The 27,757-nt window shown below is 38.0% G+C and overlaps 2 protein-coding genes across 4 annotated transcripts in view; one reads left to right on the top strand and one right to left on the bottom strand.

Moving 5' to 3' along the window:
• The first annotated feature begins 838 nt into the window (after positions 1–838).
• Positions 839–3,873, top strand: hrh3 (histamine receptor H3). Its single transcript, XM_058782617.1, has 3 exons — positions 839–1,329; positions 1,413–1,579; positions 2,574–3,873. The coding sequence occupies exons 1-3, from the start codon at positions 948–950 to the stop codon at positions 3,483–3,485; spliced, it is 1,461 nt and encodes a 486-aa protein (XP_058638600.1). The 5' UTR covers positions 839–947; the 3' UTR covers positions 3,486–3,873.
• A 976-nt stretch (positions 3,874–4,849) lies between these two features.
• Positions 4,850–27,757, bottom strand: part of vps35 (VPS35 retromer complex component) — a 30,183-nt gene continuing 7,275 nt past the window's right edge. For all 3 annotated transcript variants that reach the window (XM_058781141.1, XM_058781140.1, XM_058781142.1), the window contains exons 5-17: positions 21,774–21,956; positions 21,300–21,513; positions 20,029–20,112; positions 19,425–19,534; positions 18,278–18,374; positions 18,046–18,194; positions 16,716–16,923; positions 14,671–14,826; positions 14,181–14,303; positions 12,295–12,474; positions 11,841–12,080; positions 8,237–8,380; positions 4,850–5,883 (exon numbers count right to left, since the gene is read on the bottom strand). In XM_058781141.1, coding sequence (XP_058637124.1) covers positions 5,704–5,883; positions 8,237–8,380; positions 11,841–12,080; positions 12,295–12,474; positions 14,181–14,303; positions 14,671–14,826; positions 16,716–16,923; positions 18,046–18,194; positions 18,278–18,374; positions 19,425–19,534; positions 20,029–20,112; positions 21,300–21,513; positions 21,774–21,956 — 2,068 coding nt within the window. In that variant the 3' untranslated portion in view covers positions 4,850–5,703. The remainder of the gene's footprint in view (positions 5,884–8,236; positions 8,381–11,840; positions 12,081–12,294; positions 12,475–14,180; positions 14,304–14,670; positions 14,827–16,715; positions 16,924–18,045; positions 18,195–18,277; positions 18,375–19,424; positions 19,535–20,028; positions 20,113–21,299; positions 21,514–21,773; positions 21,957–27,757) is intronic.

Below are 27,757 nucleotides of genomic sequence, written 5' to 3'. Positions count from 1 at the left end.
TACAGGAGCAACTGTGTATATTACATGCAGTTGCTCATTAGTCCTGGCGTGGCTTTCATGTCTCTTTAGTAGATTCTCAAGAGATGTGACATTTAAATCTCCATGAATTTATTTGACCTTCCTGGGTATTTATTTGAATTCTTTGCAGTTCATTTCAGGCACAGTGTTTTTAATTATGACAAAACTCAACTGTCAGACATCACATTTTGGGTTTAGTGGTCCAGTGAGACAGAATTAAATGTCACCTGCTATTTCAGATTCCTTCAGGCAAGGTATGGCAGGGTAATCTCCCAAAGTAAACAAAACCTGCTGTTTACTCTGCTGTTGTATTTGGGGTCAGATTCATTCTGTTGATGGTATATTTTACCTCCCTGCGTGTCTGAGGATCATCTCTAAGATATAGTAAATGGATTAAAATAATACCCTAACATTCAACAGCCTAATCTGGTCCTAGAGTGGGTGGTTTTAGAAAGATTTGATCCATTTTTCAGATGGTCAGGATTGGAGGTCAGCAAGACCAAGTGAAGACCAGCTTGGCCAGGAGAGCAGACACATTAAACAGCCAAGACCAACAAAACATCTTAGGCTGGTTTAAGCTATTCCCTTTTTCAACAGAGCAGGACACGTGAGATTTCAAATCACATTTTGTGAGCTTGATTTTTGAGCAAGTTAAATGAGGCATGTGGTGGGAGGTGGTGATGCAGCAAACTGGGCTGTTATCACAGACATGCAGAACACAAGAACTGGGCGTTTGACACTCTTAAGTAATCCTGGATGAACACTTCTAACGCAGTCATCGACATCAGACCGAGCCGCGTTAATAAACAGCCAATGAACGCTCTGTTCCCAGTCGGTATAAAAACCTGTGCTCGCTGAACTGTGAATGAGCAGCTCACAGTCACGGTCAGGCGCGCGGATGGCTCGGCAGCTTTTACGCGCTGACTGTCATGCATAATTGCTTGTTGACGGAGGAAAGCGGCGGCACCACCATGCAAACCTCTTTATTGTCCGCGGCACACTCTCCCGGGATACCTACAGCTGTTTCGTTCATGTGGAAATCGGGAACTCAGCAGTCGCCCAACTGGACTGGGCTGGAGAGAGAAAACGCGACGAGTCTCGGCGATTTGGACGCATTTGAGAACCGGCGCGCACAGTATGGCCAGTTTTCTCCATCCACCTCAATATTCATTACTGTGCTTATGACACTGCTGGTGTTCGCCACAGTCCTGGGGAACGCGCTTGTTATTTTAGCTTTTGTGGTTGAGAAAAGTTTACGCACACAAGGCAACTTTTTCTTTTTAAATTTGGCTATCGCGGACTTTCTTGTCGGTGAGTGGCATTGATGACTGTTTGTATTTCAGCTTTGGTATTAAGTGCCCTTTAAATGCATTTGTGTTTTAATGGATTTTCAGGCGGGTTTTGCATCCCCGTGTATATTCCCTATGTCCTGACGGGTGAGTGGAGGCTGGGCAGAGGTCTGTGTAAACTGTGGCTGGTGGTGGATTATATGCTGTGCACCGCCTCTGTCTTCAACATCGTGCTCATCAGTTTCGACAGGTTTCAGTCCGTCACTAAAGCGGTGAGTGCTGCGAAGCACACACGGACTGTGCTGGACTATGACATTTGGACGCATTCTCTTTGAAAAACGCACAATTTGTCCAAATCTGTGTTGGAGAATGCCAATCCAAACTAATGAGACTGAGCCACCAGTGACCACTGACAGAAACTGCAACTAAATAAATGTACCTATTACCTCAGTTTTTAGAGATGAGTACAGAATTAGCACAGAGATGACAAGTAACACCTATATTTCAAGTTTGTATGAAATTTACTGACGTGGAACACAAAATATAATCATTTTTTTTGTGTTTTGCAGAAGTAAAAAAAAATAGTGCAGCAGCTTTAGAACGATACGAGGGCGACAGCGTTTTCATTTTTTGGGTGAACTGTTGTCCTAAATGTTTTCAAAGTAAAGAGTAGCCTACAGTAAAAGCACTTTTTAAGTGGAAAAACACTTTGTTTTTAGACATAAATCAAATTAACAAGTAAATTATAGATTGGTATAAATATAGCTACATAGACTACAGTATTAGAATATTGATGGAAATAAGTAGCCTAATGTTTTAATACTTTTAGAATAAAACATAACGCTGAAAATGAGAAACGTCAGTTCTGCAAGTGTTCTCCACATAAAAACCGAGTATCAACAGTTTCATTCAGGAGTCAGCTGGTCACATACAGATGAAGAGTAATGTTTGGATATATCATCACATGTACATAATAATTTGGACAGACACAATGAGTGCAGACCTACAAATGCCATGCACACTTACACATTTAACAATCACCTGTCAGCATTTATTTATATCCCATTATGCAGCAGTGCACAAAAGCGTGAACCCCCTTGCTTCTGCCTCAGATATAAATGCAATGTGACGTCCATTTAATCATAAAATTTAATTAATTCAACTGGCAGCCAGGGAAAATATGATATTTAGTCTGTCTATCAATCTATCTATCTATGCATGCCTAATTGTAATGCATATTAAATCAATTATACATCTGTGTTCCAGGTGAGTTACCGTTGCCAGAAGGGCATAACTAGAGAGGCTGTTTTGAAGATGCTCTGCGTGTGGCTGGCAGCGTTCCTTCTTTATGGTCCAGCTATTATAAGCTGGGAACACATTGCAGGAGGAAGCGTAGTGCCAGATGGAGAGTGCTATGCCGAATTTTACTTCAACTGGTATTTTCTGATGACTGCCTCCACCGTCGAGTTCTTCACACCTTTCATAAGCGTCACTTACTTCAACCTCAGCATTTACATCAACATCCGCAACAGATGCGCAGTGAGGGAAGAACAGCCGACTTATATTCGGCTTAGGAGCTTCAAGATGAGGCCGGTCGGAACCGGCGATGTACAGCGTGTGTTTTTTGTGAGGCCTGTCGAGGAAAGAGAGGTCGACTTGTCCTCAAGGCCACGGTGCTGCCGGTTACCTTCTACCGCAAAGGTGTCTGCCGCAGAGTTCGGCAATGGCAGACAGTCTAAACGAAGAGACAGCACAATCGCAGACTTGCCTCCTCTGCAGGTCGGAGACCGGATCCTGACATCCAGTGAGGCACAGTTTCATTACGTGGATCATTCGGCTGGGTCACACCGACACCGTCCTGATATGGTTGCCAGTCTGGCCAGCCGCTTTCGCCTGTCTAGAGATAAAAAGGTGGCAAAGTCTCTAGCAGTAATAGTTTGTGTTTTTGGACTCTGTTGGGCGCCCTACACGCTGCTGATGATCATCCGAGCAGCATGTCACGGTCAGTGCGTGCAGCACTACCTTTATGAGATCTCGTTCTGGCTGCTGTGGATAAACTCATCCATCAATCCAATCCTGTATCCTCTGTGCCACAGCAGCTTCAAAAGAGCATTCAGCAAATTACTGTGTCCGAGCAAAACAAAAATTCAACCCCAGAACATGGACCAGAAGTATTAAATTTATGAGGATGACCGCATTCCCAAATAGGGCTTTTCTTTTTTTGTAATGTGCTTGTATCTAGCAGTACATTTTCTTTGTGTACATCGTGAGTGAGTAGACACTTTTATCTACATATTCAAACTCACATTTTTGTATGAAATGGTGGCATAGCTATATTTCTTCCAAATTCAATTGATGAATTATTGACCTGTTTCATAAATTATGTATACATGACTGGAAGTGTCTAGCGCAGTGCCATGTTTGCCTTTGTATTTATTTATTTTTTCTTCAAAATAAACTCTACTGGTGAAGTGATGATCATAATGGACTGTTATACCTCTCAAAACCACAGTCTGCAATGAAAGCAACTGAGACGATATCTCAAACCATGCTGTTCATGATAATTGTATACTGATTCTACATGATAGATGTACAGGGATTGCTGGCGAAGCCTGTAGTTCCCCTAGCAACTGTGGGACAGACTATATACAGAGAATCATGACTCATTTCTTATAATCATATCAGGATAACCAATTTATACTGGATTATTTCAGGGCTTATAGCAAAGTCTGAACACTTGTTTCTAATCAACGGTAATAAGATGTACAATGCATTATGATTCTGTTCAAACACAGATACAGAACAGTAAGTCACAACAACTGGCAAATACTCTTAATACTTCCATGTATTCCATTCACTGCAAAATTTGTCTCCAACGTAGAGGAACAATAACAGGAGAGCTGAAGTCAGCTATAAAAATACAAATTTAAATTAATTTTCTAAATGCATAGATCTTGTCAACATCGTACATGTTTCAAGTTTTGGTTATTTATCTGACTAGTAATGTTTAATCGTAATGTCAGGATCATCTAGTTAAAAAAAATACAGACTTCTCTTATCTCAGACTTTTCTTTTAACAATGGACAGGTAGAACCAATTGACCCTTTGCAGGGAGTTTGATTTGACAGGCAATCATAACGCCTAATTTGCCACAAACAAACCAGACTGGAGTGTAGATTGACGTCGGTTGACTTAAACTTGAAAAATAGTGTATATTGACATCTTTCTGTGGTCTAAACAAGATACCTACTGATGTTCATTCATGTTTATTTCATGCTTTAACTAAAGAGGAAGAAATGATTGGTTCACGAGCAGCTTGAACTGAGGCGCTATAGGTTATTAAAAGATTGACAAATTAAAGATCCACAAAACGATATTTATCATTTATTTTTATTTTTTTGAAAGCTGAGACTCTGTTTTATACCTAAAGTAACCTGCTTCTTTTTTGATAATCCATAACATTCGGATGTATGTCACAATTTGCCGCTACTTCTGTTTTCATAGCAACTTTAATCATATTAAATCACACTTATACAAGCATGTGGGGTTAATATCATTTTTTATTTGTGCAAATGCCATGAAATCAATGATATTTTGTTGTAACTGATTTACAATTAGATTATACATACAATATATGAAGGGAGGGGGAATCATAATTCAAAAAAAGGAGACAAGATGCAAGAGAAGGCTTATGACATTGTTTCGATTCACAGCCACAGCTACTCATTCATTAATAGAGTCTATACACGTGTTCACCCATTCCACATATTAGTCAACACAGTCCCACTCCACCAAAGTGTCTGCCATAAAGTAAAAGGGTGAGAAACAGGACTATTCATTAGTTACACAAATGTCTTTAATTCAGCATTGGCGTTTAAAATATTAATGCTGAAAAAACCAGTAGAATCAACTGTAGGTCCTTTAAACAAAGACCGTAACAATGCATGGCTCAAAGCTCTGACTTTTTTTTTTCTCCAGTTTGGTTGGCGGGGCAAGAAAGTGGTGTAGCAACACTAAAACTTTTTTCTCTCTCTCTCCCTCTCTCTCTTAAATATATAGCTTTATTCTTGCTCATTTGTATGGCAACAACAGTATCAAGAGGGAATGGTAGTCTGAAGGAAGCGCAGAGCAGGAGTGCAGTGCATACACTGTTCTCTAAGGACTCTTCTCACAAGGAAACACCTCACGAAATGAGAAAGAGGAAGAAGGGAAGAGAGTAAAACAGGCAGAGGACGAAAAACAACAGACAGAAAGTATGAGAGGAATGGGTAGAGAGGCAGGTGGGTTTGGCTTTGATTTTTCCCCTGGCTGGAAAACCCTGGTGTGCACATGTGGGCATATACATATATCTCTCTATGCGTGTGTACACAAATATAAATGTAAATGCGTGAGGCTCCTACAGCACCAGCCCCTCGTAAGCAGGCCCCTCAGACTCGGGCGACTCTCTCTGCAGACGCAGGTGCTCCAGTGTATTGTGGAAGTGTTTGTTAATCTGCTCCGTTTCCTCGCTGGCCTCCAGGTTCGGGAGATCCTCACGGATCTTCTGGATCAGCTGATTCAGGACTTGGACCGTCACCTGAAAAGCACGCACAGATTGAGTAAATCCAGGCTGCTCTGGATTTATGCAAATTAAAGTGACAAAGAGACAAAGTAATAAACAAAGGGTCTTTTCTTAGTAACAAAGTGTGAAATCTCAAATCTCTGTGATTAGATTATGTTCACTCTAATCATTTTAATTAGTTTGCACATTTATTTCAAAAACAGCATTTGTTTTGAAATGTTGATTTAGTGAGGAAAGATATATGAGTACCAAACCAGTTATTGTGTAGTGTACCATTTAAAAAATGGCAAAAAAATATCTTTAAGTTGGCTGTAAGAAAAAACAATATACAACGCAAACACTGTAGTCTTATTCTTTAACAAATTAGTCTTATGAGCTGGTTCTATTTGTAATGAATTTAAACATACAGCGAGACCAGTGTAGGATGATTCATGAACAATTGACTCTTAGGACTTAAAATGAAGGTAAGAGGAGTTACTGATTCACTTAACTGCAAGTTTTCATTATTTTCAATGATATTGGTATCAAAATTCATCATCCATATCACCCTGCAGCCCAAGACTGGTTGCCCACTGAAGCTAAGCAGGGTTGAGCCTGGTTAGTACCTAGATGGGAGACCTCCTGAGAAAACTAGGTTGCTACTGGAAGAGGTGTTAGTGAGGCCAGCAGCGGGTGCTCACCCTGTGGTCTGTGTGGGTCCTAACGCCCCAGTGTAGTGACGGGGACACTATACTGACAAAAAGCACCGTCTTTCGGAAGAGACTCTGTGGTCATTAAAAATCCCATATGGCCAAATTTGCCCATTGGCCTCTGACCATCATGGCCTCCTAACCTGACCTAACCATCTGCTGATTGGCTTCATCACTCTCTCTCCTCTCCACCCATAAGCTGGTGTGTGGTGGGCGTTTTGGCGCAATATGGCTGCCGTCGCATCATCCAGGTGGATGCTGCACACTGGTGGTGGTTGAGGAGATCCCCCCCTTCCATGTAAAGCGCTTTGAGTGCCCAGAAAAGCGCTATATAAATGTAAAGAATTATTATTATTATTATTATTATAATAATACTTATTATTAAAATGACAATGACAATGCATTGTTAAAGATGTACTAACGTTCAAAACGTTTAAAATAAATGCTGCTCTTTTAAACTTTCTATTCTCAAAGAATCCTAAACAAAAATGCATCACAATTTCCACAAAAATGTATAGCAGCACAACTATTTTCAACCTTGATAATAATACAAAATGTTTCTTGAACACCAAATCAGCGCATTAGAATTATTTGTGTGACACTAAAATTCAGCTTTGCCATTACAGGAATAAATTAAATAATTTTAAATTGTAATAATATTAATATTAATATAGTATTGCTGCTTTTACTGCATTTTTCGATTAAATGCAGCATTGGTGAGCATAAGAGACTTCTTTCAAAAACAAAGTGATAGACTCCATACTTTCCTACAGAAAAGTGAAGGACATAAAATTCCATAGGAAAAGAAGAAATGGAAAATGTGCAGTATAGACAGTTCTGGTGATTATAATAGCTGTGCTTATCTTGTTTCTATAAATGTGAGCGATCTCCCTCGCAGTGCAGACATGGTGCAAAAACTGTGTCAGGCATAAAAAGCACTCACTGAAATCACTGCGAGCAATTTATCCAGACACAAGGAGACCAGCATCTCAGGTAAATTCACACACCCACACACTCTCACTCAGAAATACCAGTGTCACATAAACACACAAAAATAACACTGGTGTCAAACTATAGATTTACGGTAAGCATTTGATTTCTGTCAGTGTGCTGTATAATCACAAACTATAAACAACACTACGATCATTTAAACATCCCCAACTCTGCTCTCCATTGTAACGCAATAACGACAAGAGAAACACTGACAGGTAATGTGTCAATGACATGCAGCGTGGGAATTTGTTTTGGTTCTGATTCTCCCATTTATTTCCACGTTTAAAGTGGCCCTTGTCCTAGGATGAAGCTCAGCTGTCAAGAGCGACCTCAGTAATAAGTCAGACGACTGATGAGCACACCTTGACGTTAACTGCGTGCGTGTTTGTTTGTGCTTCCTCTTAGCCCTGGCTGTCCTGTGGCCCAGATGTGCTCCGGCATGTCCTGACTCAATCTCCCTCAAATTGAACATGGACACAGATGCTTCCTCTCAGATAAATGCAAATTAGGTATAATCTAGCACTGCTTGCGCCAGACAAAAATGTGGAGCACGGAGAGGGAAAGTGAGAATGAGTGAGAGACAGCAAAGACAACAGGTTGAAGGTGAGCGAGTAATGAGAGGTATAAGAGAGTGGAGAAGAAAGAGGAGTGAATGGTCAAGAGTGAAAGGGCATCTCTGGTCATACCGCATCATTCTCTCGCTCATAGAAGCAGATGTATCTGTTGAGGATCTCGATGAAGAGCTGAACTTGCAAGGAGGGGTCCATGCACTGGTTAGCGATCTTCAGAGCCTTCTTCAAGCATTCCATCACCCTCCGCCCATCACGGATCTGACAACAGAGGGAAAAAAAAACGAATTTCAGTTCTGACTGCGGTGAACAGCCTCAAATTATTCCATTTTATCTTGGCAAAATCCACTTAAGCCAGCTCCACTTTTCAGTGTATGGAGTTATGAATTGGATTGGGAAGCTCTGTTGTTAGGGGCAACACATACCTCCCAAGAACATGCTGTGGAGCTGAGAGAAGGAACACAGCATGATCGTATTTCTCCACATGCATTTATGAGTCACAACAACATTGACTATCGATCCTTACTAAAAGAGAATAAGCACAATTGCCACATCAGGTCCCCTGTTTTTAGCGCCATTTCAAGGGCATGTATTTCAGAGGTTTTGTACAAAAGATGCTTTTAATTTAAACAGTGGATTTGCATAAAAGTGCAAAGAAAATAGAAATAAACGACCAAAAATATTTACAGATGTTCAGATTCAGTCTTAATTGCTAATATTTTACCAAATAAAATATACTTCATGCTGCATTTTATTACACTCAGAGTGTTGTCCCTCAAGAAAATAACTTAAATTTAGTCATGGTTTGTTTAAAAAAAAAATCAATTCAGGCAAAGAGATAAACACAACTTTTGAGAAACAGCATTAAAATTTTGTACACCAACACACACACAAAAAAAAAAAGACTGTTAAAGAGGATGTGTTATTTTGCATAGATTGTTTCACACCCTAATGATCCTGGCCATGCTGATTTATAAGTAAGCCAAGATGATATGTCATTGATATTTTTTTCGATGTTTCAATTATCACATTGGGCGTTAAGTATTGGAACTCTTTATTTTGACAGCACTGAGAATTCACGCTAAATTTTCCCTCTTTAATATAGTTTTGGTTAAAATATCTGTCTAATAATTAAAAGGCAAAGCTTTCATATACTGCCTGCATTCAGCAATTCTTTGAGGTTTGTGGCATTAATGTTTATTATATATTCAAAGACAGAGTGATTGTATGGATCAGCATTTGTGCAGTACACCCGTCTAAACAAAATGAGTATGCCTGAAAAAAATAAAACATCCAAACAAGCAGTTCCTTGTGGAGTGATGAAACAAACTGTGACAACCTGCAGCACTATTATAAGGAGGATAAACACCAAGTAGAAAGATGAACACATGGCGTTCGCACTTCACAGCCACAGCTCTGCACTGCAAAATGTCACACTGGTGCAATGCAGGAGCTGGCCACGTATCAGCAGGAATCAACACACAAAAAATCATTAGGACTGAATCCAAACTAAAACTAATAGTATGGGATAATAGCGTGTAATGATTTACAACTGCTGCAGATGTGTTTCATGTACAACTATACACAAAAACCAGGAGTATCTCAACACTGAAGCAGTTTTAAAGGAACAAAATGATCTATTTATTGTACTAAAATGACTATTATATGTTTTCAGAGACTTAGAAAACATGCTAAGTTGAAAAACTGTCTTCTCCAAAAAAAGCGCTACAGCCATTATATTGTACATAGAAATATCCGTTCCAGGACGTTGTTTCTGTTTATATTTTGGCATGCATGATCCCGTCCACTGCCAATTATCCCACTAGTTCAACACCTCGGGTTGCCAGTTGGTGGGCAAATACAGCCCGCTGAAGCCAAGGAAGCCAGCAAATGAACTGGATCAGAGATAGCAGATTTTACCAGACCTAACAACCCTCGATCCATCTAAAATCCATCTGGATCGCACCATGGAGGTGTATGGGAGCGTATAAGCCGTTCTGTTAAGAAGATTCTCAATGCCACTTTGAGAGCTCAGAACCTGGATGAGGAGGGTCTTCAGACATTTCTCTGTGAAGTGGAAGCCATCTTGAATAGCAGACCAATAACTACCGCCTCCAATGACCTGCATGATTTAGAAGCCCTCACATCTAACCACTTGCTGCTAATGAAGGTAAAACCTGCTTTTCCCCCTGGACTCTTCCTCTATGCACGAAAAAGATGGAAACAGGTGCAATACATGGCTGACCTCTTTTGAAAGAGATGGATTAGAGAATATTTACCAGAGCTTCAAAGATGTCAAAAATGGATGAAAGTACCCCGAAATTATAAACCTGGGGATATTGTCTTAATTGTAGATGAATCAGCACCCAGAAATTCATGGGTAATGGGAAGGGTTACCAAAACGATTCAAGATGAACATGGACTTGTTGTGACTGTTGCTTGAAATCATTCATCAAGAATAATAATTGCTCTGCTATAGAATATGGATATTAATTGTTGATTGTCTTATTGTTATAATTGTTTCTAATAACAGAGTACAATTAGAGTACAACTGTTTCATAATAGTATTTTTTTTGTGTTTATTTTATAATTTTGTTTTCAATATGTGTATCTTTAAGAGAATAGGATGGCGATGTTTAGAAGATAAGCTTCACGGTAGAAGATCAGGTTTTTCTACCGTGTCTTTTGTTTGCTTTTGTTGGATGTTTGGAAACCTGAATAATCATTTTGGATTAAGAAACAAGAAGATGCGTGTAGATACTTTGCTGACACAGATTTTCACCAAACTATGGAATTTATAAGCTCCATGACCTCTTCGGCTCGTTGCTTGCCACTGTCAATTAGGCTTGTTCTTGTTGCATGTCATCAAACTGACAAACTAGGTTGGATGATTACGGTTAACATTCACACACAGAGTACAGCTGTTAACACGAGTAACAACCTTCTATATCTGAACTGACAACCTTCATTTTCAGGAGTTACACCTGCATTTTGGGAGTGAGCTAAGAAAACGGAGCAGTGTGAACGAAGCCAGAGAAAAACTCAAACTTATATATGAGAGGACAAGAAGATGCATAAGCAGAGAAGACGTCACATTCTGAACAAAACATGTACAGCCTACACAAAATGCTGCTTCTAAAATGAATCACCAAGTTTCACTGAAATCACTGGCAGATTCGTTTAATGTTGTGAGCAATTTACCCTTAATTCTCACCTCAATACAAATGACTCATAAGAACATCTTCCACCTACAGTGTCTTGACAATAAAAAAAAAACCTCTAGAAAAGCTTTTAGCTTCCGAAACGACAGCAAATACCCGAATATTTGATTCCACTGAAACTCATTTTCATATCTAAAATGGCACGCTTCACTGCTAAAACACCCACAATAACTTAATAAAATCACACAGAACGACACTTGAAAACTGAAAATGATACCCACTGACAAAGATTAAGATATTCAGATTATTCTGACAGGTTATGAAAGAATAACTCCAACATAAACATGGCACATTTGAAAAAACAAACAAACAAAAAAAACACTGCATGAGCATTATGTGCTATTTCATTGTAAGGTCATACCTTTGTTCAAGACTATTCAATGAGACTTACATAACCTGCAATCCAATTACAACTTAAGGTCAGTCTAACTCACAGTCACAAAGGAACAACTAATTTTAGATTTCATTGGTTCTTTAAACTGTGGAAGACATATACCAACCTCTTCTCCACTCTTGTCAGTGTTGCGTCCTGACCAGAAAAGGTGGGCACAAATGCTGACTGCACGGCACTGGTCGGGTTTCTTCAGCAGTTTGGAGGCAGCCAGGGCACACTGGGTACGCAGGGGCTCGTGGTTCTCTTCGCTGAAGCACCGCGTACGCTCAAATGTGCCAATGATCAGCGTAATGGCGGCCAGCTGAGCCTTCGAGTCGCTGATCTCATCTTCATACAGGGAGAAGGCCTTGGGACACACATGCAAAAATTAAAAGGCATTTCAGAAATAAAGCGTTTGGTGTAAGAGTGAGTGCATGTAAAGCAATATTCTTCTGATCTAATCTTGCTCTCAGGCTATTACTGTATCACTGTGAATAGTAATGAACCAAGGATAAAGAATCCAAGCATGTTACTCATCTTGATAGTGACCTATCAGGCATTTAATCAAAATGCTTCTCTACCTGAGACATGAACTCGTAGGCAACGGTTTCATGGTTCTCAAAGCCGATCTCTCCAGCCGCCAGAGCCCCCTGGAGGAAGAGCCTCAGGGGTAACTCTGCCAGCTCTGCTTTGATCAGAGCACTGATGGTCTGATGAGCGAATGAGAAAATCTTCTGACATTTCTTTTCCCATTTATCATCCTGTGGAAGAGAAAGATTGACATATACGTGAAAAAAATCTCTTCTATTATAAACTGTGATTCACAAGTGCATTTCACAAGTGTGAAAAATGACAGATGAGGTTTCTGCAACTACACTTCCATGAGAAAGAAAAAGGTGTACTTTCATTTCCTCACTATGGATGCGAAATGAAAAATGTTAAAGGGTTTACTAAGAATTCTAAGAGGAATGCTTATCGCTGTTTTTATAAATTACAGTAAATTAATTTATAGTAAATTTAATGATTATAATTTTTTATAGTTTCTGTACGCAACAGAAGGGCTGCTCAGAAGGATGTCAGACTTAAAAATGTGGATTACACCATTTGATTTATAGTAGGTTATCTTTTATACAGGTGCGTAATTACACAGGGGGGCTTTGTTACAAAATCTAGTGAGCTGCAAACCTAAATGCAGAAATATCTAAAAACTGAGAAAATAATGTTTAATTCTGAGTCAAACTTGTAAGGGATAATCAGGCCCGGAGTGACCATCGGGAGAACCGGGACAATTCCCGGTGGGCCGCTCTGCTCCGCTCATAAATTGGGCCGAGCTTTTTATTTTATTTTTATTTTAATTTTTTTTACATACACAGAATAACGTCTATGTGTTTAAGTTACCGTGTGGCTGATAACTAAGCTAATATCACTATATTTGAATTTAACATTAAAATGTGACGTTTTCTGTTGTCAGAGTGCGCGCGCACCCTCTCTCTCCCTCTACACAAGCGCGTGTCCCAGGTCGTTGCCATGGAGACAAACCGAAACCATTAATGCTGTGGTGTAGCGAGAGTGCACTAATCGCGGGAAGAATAAAATGGATAGTAAAAAAAAAAAAGCCAGGTAAAAAAAAAAAAAAAAAAGAAAGGCATTGGAGGATGACGCGGCCAAATGTGCCAAACTGACAAATATTTTTTCAAGAAGACAAACGAGCACAAGTGAACTGGCGACTCAAGGTACACTAGCAACATTTACAGTTATGCATTTGGCAAACGCTTTCATCCAAACTGACTTACATTGAAGGATGTTAATTTAATATGTAAAATGCAATAATTTACATAATTACTTAATTTATGAATGTTACTGGTCCCACTTTATATAAGTGGACTTAACTACTACGTACTTACATCAAAAAAATAAGTATAAGAACTTGTGTTCATATTGTTTTGCAAAACACCTTTGCTGCTACGGGTAAGGTTAGGGACAGGTTTGGTGGTATGGGAAGGTGTAAGGAATGGGTCAACAGTGTAATTATAAATGTAATTATTACTTTTATAAGTTTTTTTTTTTTTGAATCGCAGTATATTTCTTCAATTCAATTAAATACTTTCTTTGTAAACCTGTAAACCTCTTGTGTACTTGTCATGGTTTTTATTGTTCTCACACAGTACAAATGCATTTTTATTCAAGAGAATATATAGCTGCCATTCTATTTTAGCAAGGGGATCATCGTACTTGGGGGGCCTGGGCATAAAAACTTTGAAAACCCCTTCTCTACTGGGACGCTATTGCAAATTAATGTGACCGCTAACGGAGCTGCTGCCCAAAGCATTTCAAATCATTCTTTTATGATGTACCATTTTAGTTAGCATGCTGCCTCCAAAGGTTGCTATACAGACAGAAGACAGCGCTTGGTTTTAGGCAATGACATGGCAGAGTAGGATGTTGTGTGGATGAATGTGGGACATACTGAGGAGGAGTTCTCTTTGTAACGGAAGGCCAGTTGATAAGCAGCGAACACCAGCGGGGGAAGAGTGTGTCGAATTCTCTGGTTGCCCCCAGCGCCAAAATGTTTCCTGGCAGTGTTTAAAATCTGTGGGAGGCACCAAACAAAGAGTAGATGAATCGATTTGAATAATTCATTAAGCAGCACAATGACCTCATCAACTGATTGAATGTGGAATAAAACAACTTTCACCGGGAGCTAATTAGAGCAGTTCTGACTGATGTCAAACAATCACGACATTGTCAGTCATTTGCTTATGATATGCCATCAAAGGGATTATTTCTCCTTAGCATCCAATGCTCGTGAAATGATCAAAGAAACATGCTGTACTTTCCCCACAAATAAGGAGCACTTAACAGCAGTGCATTTTTATAGACTTCTTTGAGTGGAGGCTAACAATGCCTTGCTCTGTCATATGATGAAAGGAGAGGTAAAGAGAGGAAAGAACGTGTACCAAATACTGCTGGTCAGGGTCGTCTGAATGCAGAAGATGAATAAAGCGGCCCACTAGGCTCTGCTCCTCTGCAAAGTCCTCAGGGTCCGGCTCCTCAGCAGGCTGATCTGGCTGGTCCTGGATCAGCGTAGACACCAGGTTCAGGATCGCATCAACCTGCAAGGAAAGAGCCATGAGATTATGCTTAGAATGCAGGGTGCAAATAGTTAAGACACAGCAGAAGCCTATTTAACGGCCCTAAAATACACCAAAAGTGACTTCTGAAGAATTTGTGGAGAGAGAGCATGTAAATATGACTAGATGTATTATGGGGCAGGCATGTTTTTCCATTTTAAAAATACTTTCTCCCATTCATCTATAAGTACGCTACTGACCCTGTAAAGTGCAAACACTTAGTGCACTTTAAAAGTTTGATTTAAGTCACATTAAGGCAATAATGTGTTTTTTTTTAAATGTCACATAAACATTTTACTTAAACTGAAATACAACAACTACTTTTATAACAGACCGGGATAATTCAATTGTAGCTTGGCTTCATCCAGTCATTTTTTGCAATTCTGTGCTCGAAAGCAAACAGATTTAAATGTCTTCAAATGGTTCCTCACTACTGTTATGTACTCAGTGCTCTCTTTTCAACTGCTCATAAAATGAGTGGGTGAGAGAAAGGATGGTGCTTTTTTTGGTACAGTCCTTAGAAAAGGCCAGAGGAGCCCCAACCTTCTTCAACACGGGAATATCAATATATTCCTCTCTCTGTGTGAAGGCTAGATTTGTCTGAGTCATAGCTGACCTTTCCCTTAGAAGTCACAGATTTTAGGGAGAATTAACAATGCACCTTTAAAATTACAGGCAGAAAAGACTCCTGGGCTTGTGTGAAACGCCATTTAAAGCCAAAAGCAATCAAAAACCTCTGCAGCGCTCCAAAGCCATGGCACGCAGCAATAATAAGAAAAGGAGGAAACTGACAGTAGGCCAACTGAACCTGTCAGTCACTTGCTATTACAGAAGCAAATGACTAAAATATTGGTTACATATTCATATATTCAAAAAGGAAATACAATGGCATTAGAAAGTTTGTGAAGCCTTAAGAATTTTCTGTATTTCTGCTTAAACCTGACCAACATTACAATTTCATCTGAGACAAAATGATAGCACATAAATTCTTGTATTCTTCCACATACTTGTTGACCAAAATGACCTGAGTATCATCAGTTAAAGACGTAACTGAACTAAAGCATTTCAATTAACCTGCTCTACTGAAATGACATAAACCTGGGTCTTCTCTATTCAATTATGATCTTCACCACACAGATTTGAGGTTTGCCATGCTATGGTCATAGGCATTATTGATGTTATTTATGCTTACCAAGCTGGAAACTTTTTAAAGTCAGGATGAAACAGAAGTAGCAACAGATTTTTTTCTTGCATTTGTGATTTGAAAAAACTAACACTGTGTTAACCCAATATAAACGTTGTGAAAGAGAGCAGACTTAGATGAGTATCTCAATGTACACTACAATTCAAAAGTTAGGGGTCAGCAAGATTTTTTCCCCCAAGAAATTAATATTTTTTATTTAGCAAGGATGCATTAAATTCATCAAACGTGACAGTAACGACATTTACAATCTTACAAAAGATTTCTAGTTCAAATAAATGCTGTTCTTTTGAGACTTCCATTTTTCAAAGTATCCTGAAAATGGCTGCTGAAAGTTCAGCTTTGCCATCACAGGAATGTGTTACAGTTAAAAACAGTTGTTTTTGATTTATAATAATGTTTCAAAACATTCTGTTTTCGTTGTATTTCTGATCAAATAAATGCAGTTTTGTGAGCATAAGTTTCAAAAATGTAAAAAAACAAAACAAAAAAAAAAACCTTATAGACCCCAAACCTTTGTATGGTAATGAAAGTCGATGTAATTTACTGTACAAAGAAACACAAGACATTACAAGACTCACAAACTTTCTAGTACCTCTTACTGGGATATCGTTTGAGACATGCAAAAACATCACCAGTCTGACCATTTAGTACTGTATGTGATATAAACCTGATCTTGGGCCACTATGGTGGTGTTGTAGTCCAGAATGTTGCTCAGCACGTAGCAACTCATGCTTTTGCGTGACTCATAATCGAAGTACTCAAAGAGAGGTGGAAAATGCTTGAGTTGGAGCACGGTGAGGATGTTATTGTACGTGTCCACGGGGATCTTTAGCAGCCTGGTTAGCTCCTTAGACACTGCGCTGCTGGTGGCAATGCTGCACAAAAAGACATGAAAGAAAGCACAAACAGAAGCTGGTACACTGATGTTGTAATGAGTGACCTTATTACTGTGGCCCTAATCATTTTAAAAGGCAGATGATTTGTATAGCTATATGCTAAATTCACACTAAGATGTTGAAGGCGGCGAAACGATTCATCCATGAAAAACAAATCCAGCATTTACACAACTTCCAGTTGTCTTAAATAGGAAGACTTGAGGTATGACACCAAAAATCATTACCACAACATAACAGACATCTGTTGAAGTGGAAGCTAGTCACAAATATCAGCCCTTAGCATGATTGGCCTGTGCTGTGATCAGTCACTCGCTGTGATTGCAAACAGTGAGTCATCATATCTATGTGGCATCCCATCCGCCCTCAAAATTGCTAGGTGTCTGGGAAGATTTTGGACGTCAGCAAAGAAACAATCACATTTATTTTTAACACATGAGAAAAAGATGAAAATGCAAACAAAAACAGAACAGGAAGGACATTTTATAGGGACATTAAAATGCATTATCGGCATTCTACTACTACTTCTTTGATCAAGCTGCCATACCCAGTGATATTTATTAAAAAAATAAAATAAAGTGCTTACTGTAATAATGTGTTGTTATATTCTATTAATATTCCTCAAAAAATCTGGTCTGAGGAACCCTACAATTAAATTGCAATTATTTCTGTCTAAAACACAATGCAAGGACCCTTTTCAGCCTTAGGGTTTTGTAAGCTGTTAAAGACAGATTCTGAGATAAATAAATATAAACAAAATTTAAAATGTTTAACCAGCAATGACACTGCAATACTTTCAGTTGTTTTATTTGAACAGATTTATTCATTTATAACCAACTACACAGTGACTATGAGCATAAGTGCAACAGCTCAAAAATAGATCAGGATCAGCATACTGGTTTAAGAGGTTCTCCTGTAGCAGTGACTTTACACCGAAATGAGGCTATAAATACAGAAATTAAGCACTCAAATCTTCCAGCAAGTAAAAGCCTAAGGATCTTTTAGCAACACACTAGCGGTGCTAAAGAGTGTGGGTGTTGCTTTGATCATGTGCTGATCTGCCGAATGGAATGGTGTGAGAAAAACATCGTAACCAATACTCACTGCTCCAGGTTGAGTTTGTTGAAAATCTCCACAGTACTTTCCAACACTTTATCCACATAGTCCACACGGTCAGGATAGCATTTCATGGCCAGATTAATGAGAGACACTTGAAGCGAAACAACATCTTCAGATGGCATGTCCTGACGAGACTGACAAGAAAAAATAAAGATGGCAACATTAAACATTTATATTTAAGTTAGTGAATTTACTAAATCACTGCATGATATTATACCTGTATGACAGTTGCCACTTGCTGTGAGAAAATATCGAATAGCTTGATTTCAGCAGGGATTCCAGGGCCATCTTCTCTGTGAGCAAACAAGGCCAATCTGTGGAATGGGACGACAATCAAATAAGACTCAATTTACAGAAACCCCAAAACAGGTTTGAAAAGCTAACTTGCGCTAAAATGTATACATTTCTTTGGTTACATTTTATTTTATGGTGTCCTTGTTACAGTGTAATTATACATTTAAGTACTGAGCAATTCTAAACTAAAAAAGGGTTTGGTTTAGGGTTAGTTACATGTAGGGCTGCACGATACATTGTTTCAGCATCGATATCGCAATGTGCACATCTGCGATAGTCACATCGCAGGATGTGTGATGTTTAGTATACTGATAGTTATTTTTATACTGATCGTTTTCACGACAGCTGTCGTGTCGCGCTGCCCCGTGCTAGAGGCTAGAGGCTGTCTACACTACACACGAAAAAAAGCGACCGTCGCAAATCATGTGAACTTTGTGTCAGTACGTCATAAAAAGAACTAGGAATTTACTCCTGGGGGTTTTGTCGTGCGAGCCGAATCCAGTGTAGACAGCATCACTGATTACAATGGGTTCTATTGCCACACAGATGCACGTGAACACTGAATTTCGTTCATCTCCGCGTCGATTTGTGTCTGAAATGACACATACGCGCAAAACTGTCAAAATGCATGTCTCTGCAAGTATCCTTGTAAATATGGTTGCTTATGGCTTAGGTGAAGGTAAACAATTGAGAAAGTAAATGGATAGTATATTGGTTCACAGCAGTTTAATGCTCCTGAGGCTTTCTGTGTCATGAATGTTAATCAAACAACAAAACACAGAGAAAAATCACTTTTGTAGCTTTAACACAGATTTATTAAATTTAATTTATACAGTGAAGACTATGCAGTGTTATTTTACATTTGATCATTCAATTTCTGTACCTGGATACCGTTAAGACTATATATAAAGAATGTGAAGCACTGTTAATTTCATTTGTATCATTTTTCTATTATATTTACCTATGTTTGTAATTTGCTTATATTCTATGCTGATTTATTCACCCCAATCACTGATTGTTTTTCCAAATAGAGCTATTTAAGTGACCCCCCATATCACAATGTATCGCACCTGTCAATAAGAGCAATGATGATGTTCTTGACGTTCACGTTTTGATGCAGATCAGCACATGAGCGAAGGAACGGGTTCAACGTCTGCAGGTGAAACTCATCCGGAAAGACCTGCAGAAAAATAAAGTGCAGACAAAATTGTGAGGGCATTAACTATAACATGCCCACAGCTACTACTTAAAATAACTGGGAAAAAGCCAAGGGTAGCATGTTAAAAGATAGACTCCTACAGTCAAGTACAACAGGTTTAGTGCTGTCAAACAATTAATCGCATCTAAAATAAAAGATTCTGTTTATAGAATGTATTTGTACTCTGTATATTTATTATGTATATATATAAATAAATGCACACACATGCATGAATATATTTAAGAAAAATGTTACGTGTACATATATAAAAATATTTATATATAATATAAATTATATGAATATAATATACATAAAATATATACTGTGTATGGGTGTATTTATATAACCATAATAAACATACACACAATTATTATGTAAATAAAAACTTTGGATGCGATTTAATTATTTCCAATTATTTAGGATGCGATTAATTGCGAATAATCATTTGACAGAACTAAACAAGATGATTTCTGTACCTGTATGATGCACTCCATGAGGTATTCCTGTGCTAGAGAGTCTCTACAATTCACCACCTGCTCCAAGATCCCAGACAACACGATCTGTGGGGAGTCAACACATATTTACCACACGCTTTGTTAGTGCTGCCAAATCCTTTTGCAAACAAGATAACTGCAAATCACAGCACAATTCTACAATTTTCTGCCTACAGTATATACTGCTTTAAAACCACTATACATTAAACAGGTCTGTGAAATTTACTATACACTTTAGTTTGGGGTCTTTTTCTTATGCTCAGCAAGGATGCACTTTTTAATAGAAAAATGACTAAAAACAGCAATACTGTGAAATATTATGTCAAAATAACTTTTCTATTTTTTTTTGTATTTTAAAATGTAATTTATTCCTGCAGAATTTTCAACAGCTACTACTTCAGTCTTTAGTGTCACATGATCCTCCAGAAATCATTCTAGCATACGGATTTGGAGTATCAGTGTTGAAAATAATTAACTGCATAATATTTTTGTGAAAACTGTGATAATTGTTTTTCAGGACTCTTTTATGAATAGAAGAGCATTGTTCAGAATAGAATATCTTCTGTAATATTACAAACATCTTTACCATCATATGTGATCAGTCCTTCACAAATAGCTCAAAATGAGAATGGCTGTCTGTTTTACAAACTATTCAAATATAATATGGATTACTTCTTTCTTGAAAATGTTAATTTATTTATTTTGTTCAGTGACATTTTCCCAAATCCAACACTTGTGGTTGTAAGAAATTGAAAGTGAGCATTTAAAACAAATATGACCAAGCTACACGAGTCTCTAAGCTGTTTGCTAGAAGCATGAATTACAGAATTTTGATTTGCCATATCAAGCTATATATGTTCATTTACCTCTGGTTAAAAAGCATAAAGTACATCAGAAAAGCTGCCATGTGGGCACAGTGTTATGCATATGTATGGGTGCTTGAATTTAAAAATCAGATGAGAACATATTGAGCCTGTCACATTGTTAATTCATGAACGTGAACATGGAGTGCTTTAACAAACAGCTTTCAAAGGACTATCAAAAGATGCTGTAACCTCTTACGCAGTTGTCGTTCCATCAATAGCTCTTTTACCCAGTGATTTATGCTAAGTGCTAGTTTGAGGTTCCCACAAATAAACAGGTAATCAAGGTCAAATCTAATTTCAATGCACCCTTTTAAACCTTTAACAGAGCTTTATGGGCTTTGGAGTAAGATCATTGATCTGCACTGGAGCACCGAAACCACAACGTACCTGTTTGTACTTTTCCACATTGACGCCTTCCAGCTGGCTCAGTCGGACCAGATTGGTCCCTACGAGGATGCGCAGCTCTTGCCTCTCCTTCTCTCTCTTTTCTCGGTCCCTACTGTGTCCCTGATGCTGCATGCGCACCCACAGTTTATTCATCTCGGCAAAATTCAGCAGTACAAAGTCAATGGAGTCATTAATGTCCCCGGTCATCTCTTCCCTAAATCAAATAGGAGAGAACACTGGTAATCATTCAATCCTTAGCAGATAATGAGATTTTGTAGTGATTCATTTTGTCAAAAGCTGTCTAAGTGCTGGCTAAGCTATGAACGTGGGAAAACAGGCCTTTTCTAGCAATGGATTAAATTGTATTTTGGCACATAGGATTACGCTACGGCATCATTTAAATTGCTGTGTGAGTCACAACACTCTTGAGCTACTTGAGGTGCAATCACAGCCTTTAGATACGGAGTGTCGTACTCAGCCTGCTCTCCATCATCAGGCAGGATGTTGCGCGTACACTGCAGAAGATAGTTCCTGAGGAACAAGCCCCGGAGTGGATGCTGCACACCACGGCACATTTCCACCAGGTCCTTTAGTATGTCTTTGCGGGACTGGGGGAAAGAGCGAACATACACCACTCCGACAGTTATCAACAGGTACCTGAGAAGCCAACGAGAGAGAAGTTAATGAGCAATATGACTCAATGACCACAAAAAGTGGAAAAACAAAGGCCCCTTGATAACTAAAGTACTTTAAGTCAGATCAGAGAACTTCAAAGCAAATATTATTGAGCCTCATAATAAAATGATGGATGTACTCGTAAAGCTTGAACGCTAGAAGATGAGCATTTCACATCGTATGCAGCATTTATCTTTTGCAACGTAAGCAATGTAAAATACTGGAGAGAAATAAAAGACATCTGCCAGGCTTAATGCAAGTTCCTCAGTAACAGGCACAAAAGCAACACTTTAAATTCCCTGAGCCTGACTGATTTCAGAGGATTTGAGTAGTTTATTTAGCTACACTTTGGTCTTTTAATTCTTTGTGTAGATTAATTACCATTTAGATGTAGTAAATTTATAATTATTCTGAAATAAACATGTTTAGGGGATGAAATCTAAGACATTTTAATAAACAAAAAAAAGTTTTTAAATGGTAATATCACAATTACATTCAGAAGAACTGGATTGTGATTAGGTGATTTTTTTTTAAAATCTCAATATATTTTTATCATTTCCTTTTAAAAATTGTCTTTTGAATATTCTCAGATGGCTCCAATGGATGATTAAGCCATTAACAAACCACAGTTGTTGCAAAGTATGTCAGAAACATTCAATAAAGGAAACTTAGTTAAAAAAGTTTTTCCATAAATTACTTCATACTGACTTACATTTAATTAACATGTAACAATATAACATGCTCATTCGCATGGACAGACCTATTAAATAAAAGTAATTAGGATTTCCATTGCTATATTTCAGAGGGTGAGCTTTTTAGGTTGAACTGATTTGCTAGCATAATGGTGACTTTCCAGATCATTTACAAAATTACAATGAACTGATTCACCAGAATAAATGCCTCTCCAGCACTGTATATTAAACCCAGGACAGATTAGCAGAGCGTTTGATAATCCCCACAGCTGTAAAATTGCGAGCAAACATTAAAAACGGCCATTGTACCATTAGAATGGGCTACACTGCTTCTTGGACTCCCAAACCTGGTCTTTAGCAGCAGCTGAACAAAATATGAATCAGAAGCATATACGATAAAATGGCACATGCTCAAAAGTTGATTACTGATTCTCATGGCCAGTCAACAAAAACAAGCTCTGAATAACAACAACAAAGTGCTATTGATGGCATTTAACTTACATACATTCAGCTAGGGGTGTGCGATACTGCAAACTGTAATATTTGTTTCATCAGAAAACTCATAAATCCAAGGCACTCAAATAGTGTGAAAAAATTAAAAAGCCTTTATTCACATGGCTTTAGAATTAAAAAATAACACGTGATATTTTTAAATTCTAAAGCCATGTGAATAAAGGCTTTTTAATTTTTTCACACTATTTGAGTGCCTTGGATTTATGAGTTTTTTGATGATACGAAAGAATCCCGCATCCAAAGACTTTTTACACCCCAGCAGCACTTTTTTGCATAACTTTGTAATATTTGTTTGTTATTATTGCAATAAAAATCTGTGATATGAAAAGACCAAATTCGGTATAGTATATATATAAAATATATATACTATGTATGTACAGGTAAGCAGATGAACCCAGAACATGAATGCAACACACTGAATTTCATGTCCTCTCATGATAACCGATATAAAAACATTTAATATGGTGTAATGGTGGAAGACAGTGATAAAGAAATTTACATTTAGTCATTTGGCAAACGCTTTTATCCAAAGCGACTTACAAAAGACCAAATAAATAAAGTATATAAAGAGTAAATTCAGTATACACTTTGTTAATAACATATAATATGTGGCAAGCAGCTGAGCCCAGAATATATAGGCCTACGCAAACATGCTAAATTACATGTTAAGCATTTTACTCCCACAGGAAATGAAAACATTTAATGTGGCTTAATGCATTAAGAAAGTAATATTAACAGGCCAAACTCAGTATACACCTTACAGTGATCCTGCATAAAAAGGACAAATTCGGTATACAGTTATATACAATATGTACTATGTTATATATGTAATATGTACAATCCTTCCTCCCCTTTTCATTTCTTTTGTAGCTCGGATTTCTACCATTCCATCTCTCACTGTAGCCAAAAGTATCTGCTTGCTGCTTGCGCTTGGAGCCGTGTGATGGCATGACAGCAAAACCCAGCGTAGCAGGGGAGGAGCAGCAATGTTTGCATATGAGATGTGAAAAGAGCGCCATATACACCCACAGACATTTCTACACTTTGTCAAGTGTATAGGAGAGAAACTTAACCTAAAAAAAATCTATCTTATCAGGCTAGTATCGATCCGATACCAATAACAACGGTGGTATCAATACTATCGATATTAGGATCGATCCACCCACCCCTACATTCAGTCCTACACATTTACCTCAGTGCCAAATTAACCTGGCAGTGTGCATCTATCTTAACAAAAACGTCTCCTGTCCTTTCAGCAATGAATTCAAGACCCCAAAAACATTTCTGACCTTTTATGTTATCTATGTTATTGTTATTTACACATTTACAAATGGACGTTAAAGAGATCCATTGTATTGGCTTCTAGCATGTTAAGAGACTTTAATTTAAGAGAGAGACTGCTTCAGTGGTGCAACGCATATAAAAAGATAGAAACTGAAACAATAGGAGGCAAAGCAGCACTATAGCTGCTCAGAAATAAGTTACCCACTAGATCACAATTCCTTCAATGAGAGGCGTGGGCAGAAATGATAGCAGGCACAATGCCATGAAAGCACTGCAGTTGAGTCAGAGAACTGGAGTGCACATTTCACTGCATGTGAGTGGGGGTGCCTTGTGTCGCCCCAGAGGACATTGCCTATGCCAGGCTCCCCAATGATGGCCAACTCCTGATAACCAATTTATCACTTCTAACAATTATTAAAAAGCACACTCAAAGGAGTAACCCAGGAATCACTTTGTTTTCTGTATAAACCCTAAGTTGTTATGTGGTAGAAACACTAGCTGCATTTTCATGACAGATTTGCAATAAAATTTAGGGATATTTTATAAATGTCGATAAAAAAAAAAAACAGTATTGTGTTTCCATTAACCAATGTTATGCGATTAAAGCATAATTTTTTTCCTCTTGCGATAAGTCATGGCGATGGATTTTGGTAGGGTTATGTATATTGCAGCCACTGCACTTGCCATTATATTTAATCGAAGGAGGTGTATCTTTACAGAAGCAGCGCGGAGAGCCTTTCTGGGTAGCTTCTGAAACGTGGAGTGGCGCAGCTGCTATAAACAAGAATTGACTAGAATGGCTGCCATGTTGGAGCCGTAATGCGCCGCAGACGTGTGCTGTGTGAATTGTCTAAGCATTAATAGCAAGGAAAGCCCCTTATACTCGAGAGTGGCCAGGTTAAAGTGCTTCTTGGAGGTTATAGTACATGTACCTGAAAATGCAAAAAAAAAAAAAACAATTCCATTGCAGTTTTGCAAAATATTCCTTTTTCAAATTGCCTGAAAAAGCACCTCATGCGAGCGTAAAAATGTTTTTGCGATATATGGGGCATTTTTCAATTTGCGCAATTTGAAGGGTAATGGAAACGCAGCTACTGTCGGTGACTGTACTTACTCTCTTGCTTCGCTTTAGCACTGCTTGTTTGTGCTTTACTTTTTCTTCAAACAGATGCACTCCACCAATCTGTTCCTCATTAAAGGTGAGCAGGCAACAAAGGAGCTCCACAAAAATCAAACATCTTTCCAACTGTGCTCACACCCTCCTCTCATTTTTTTCTCTCCCACTCCACACTGCTCAAATTCAATCGATACTAATTTACAAATCTTTAATTAAGTCTGAAAGTCAAATGAAACTGTTTAGGACTCATTGGGCCAGATTTGCTAAACAGGGCAGATTAGCAGGAGGTCGCAATCCCATAAAAGCACAGATGGGAGAAGAAATTTCAAATTAAAGAACACAAACATAACCAGCTTCCATTTCCATAATGACCAAAGCAATTTACCAAGATCATGCCGATTTACCAATCAGCAACTACCACAGCCATGTCAAGTGCAAAATGGGTTAAGACATGCTTTTTTGAGGCATCAAATAATGGCGTAAATACCAGTAAAGTAATTGCCGCAAATCTTATTAAATCAAATTGCGTGATTTATTTATTTCTCCCTTAAATTTTTTTTAATTTGAAAGGTTGACTCCTACAAATCCATATGCAATAAAATCAGCCACAAATTAAACTGTGTCCACACTTTTTCATCCTTAATTTTTTTCACTTAATGTCTTAAGTAAATCCTGACAGTTGTTTTCACTGCCTAAAAAGGATTTGCACTGCTGCAAGCTGTTAGTAAATCTGGCCCATTTTCCACAGTATCGATAAACTGATACCAACTGCATTTCTCAGTCTTTTCTCTCCAACAGTATTTTCATTAAATAAGTATATAGTTCATTGCACTGCATGTTTCACAGTGAAGCACAGCACTGTGCTGTGCTTATACGTGCAAACAGCTTGTGATCAAATGTTTTTAGCGGAGTGTTTTTAACTTTTTGTCATCTAAACCTTATTAACCAAATATATTTGCTTTAAGTACCCCTTAGATTTAAAAATAAATATTTAAATAATTAAGTAATTTGCACATTTGCATGCTCACAGTTTCTTTGATGTTGATTAATGATCACACTGCATGCAGGTAAATAAAAATATTTCACCTTTTTTTAGTAAGCGTTTTATTTAAAATAGAACTATAGAAATGCAAAGACGGTTCTCTCCTATACTTATGAATGGGAGAACTGCAACGCGCAATATGGAGGAATAGTCCCACCTTCCAAATGAAAGAGCCAAATTTCCCATAGAAACCTGACTAGACCAGCCAATGCATATGTGCAGTCAAAAGCACGTTATGACTCCGCATGCGCATTGCCTGGTCTAGCCTGAAAAATAAGCTTTTTAAACGCTATTTGAGCATAAGAAACAACATTCATGGGGCAATTAATTTCAAATTTTTGTTGCTGATTTGACATATGGAATTTAATTGTGAGTTTAGCGAGCAGTTTTTGAGATTTCAGGATTCCCCTATTCATTAAGATAGGTGTTGTACGAGCCGCCCGGAGGCATTGCAAATTAAATATGGCTGCCAAGTGAAGAGACTTTCCTCGAAAGGGAGTTGAAATAATAATAATAATAAAGAAAAATTCTATAAAAAAAAAAAAAAAAGGGGGAAAAAAAAGAAAGGGAGTTTGTTTTAAAATGATTTATTTTCATTTAAATTTTTTTATGATTTAATTAATTGTCAGCTTTTCATTAAACTCACAACCCCTCTGAAGTTCCTTTACGAACCCTAGTTTGTGAAACCTTGATGTAATATAATGTTTAATGAACTTAATGTTGTAAATTACAATGAATGGAACAAGTTTTCTTACTCTTTGCATTTTTTGACATCATTATGGTACAATATAATGCTATTTAAATCAATGTGATAAACGAGTTAAATCAAAAGTAATCTAAAAGTAATCTGATTATATTACCTATTATGTGTAATGTAACGAATTACGTTAATGATTACAATTTTTGTCATGTAATCTGGAATCAGTAACGGTAATCTTCCCAGCTCTGATTGCAACAGAAATGTCATGCCGTCGTGTAAATAAGATAAATAACATGATGCTATGTTTAATAAAAGAACAAGGTACAGAACTGTTCAGTAGGAAAGGTAACCTTAAATGACTTCTGTTGTGATATGGCACTATATAGATAATAGTGTGTGTGTGTGGTGGTGGTGGGGGGGGTTGTTAATTCAATC

This window comes from Onychostoma macrolepis, chromosome 07 (genome assembly GCF_012432095.1).
Source record: "Onychostoma macrolepis isolate SWU-2019 chromosome 07, ASM1243209v1, whole genome shotgun sequence".
Classification (NCBI taxonomy): domain Eukaryota; kingdom Metazoa; phylum Chordata; class Actinopteri; order Cypriniformes; family Cyprinidae; genus Onychostoma; species Onychostoma macrolepis.
This window is presented reverse-complemented; position numbering and strand designations above follow the sequence as displayed.

Coding starts and splice junctions, on each gene's coding strand:
- hrh3 (XM_058782617.1), top strand. CDS start 948: ATGCATAATTGCTTGTTGACGGAGGAAAGCGGCGGCACCACCATGCAA. Junction 1,330..1,412: donor TATCGCGGACTTTCTTGTCG/GTGAGTGGCATT, acceptor ATGGATTTTCAG/GCGGGTTTTGCATCCCCGTG. Junction 1,580..2,573: donor TTCAGTCCGTCACTAAAGCG/GTGAGTGCTGCG, acceptor TCTGTGTTCCAG/GTGAGTTACCGTTGCCAGAA.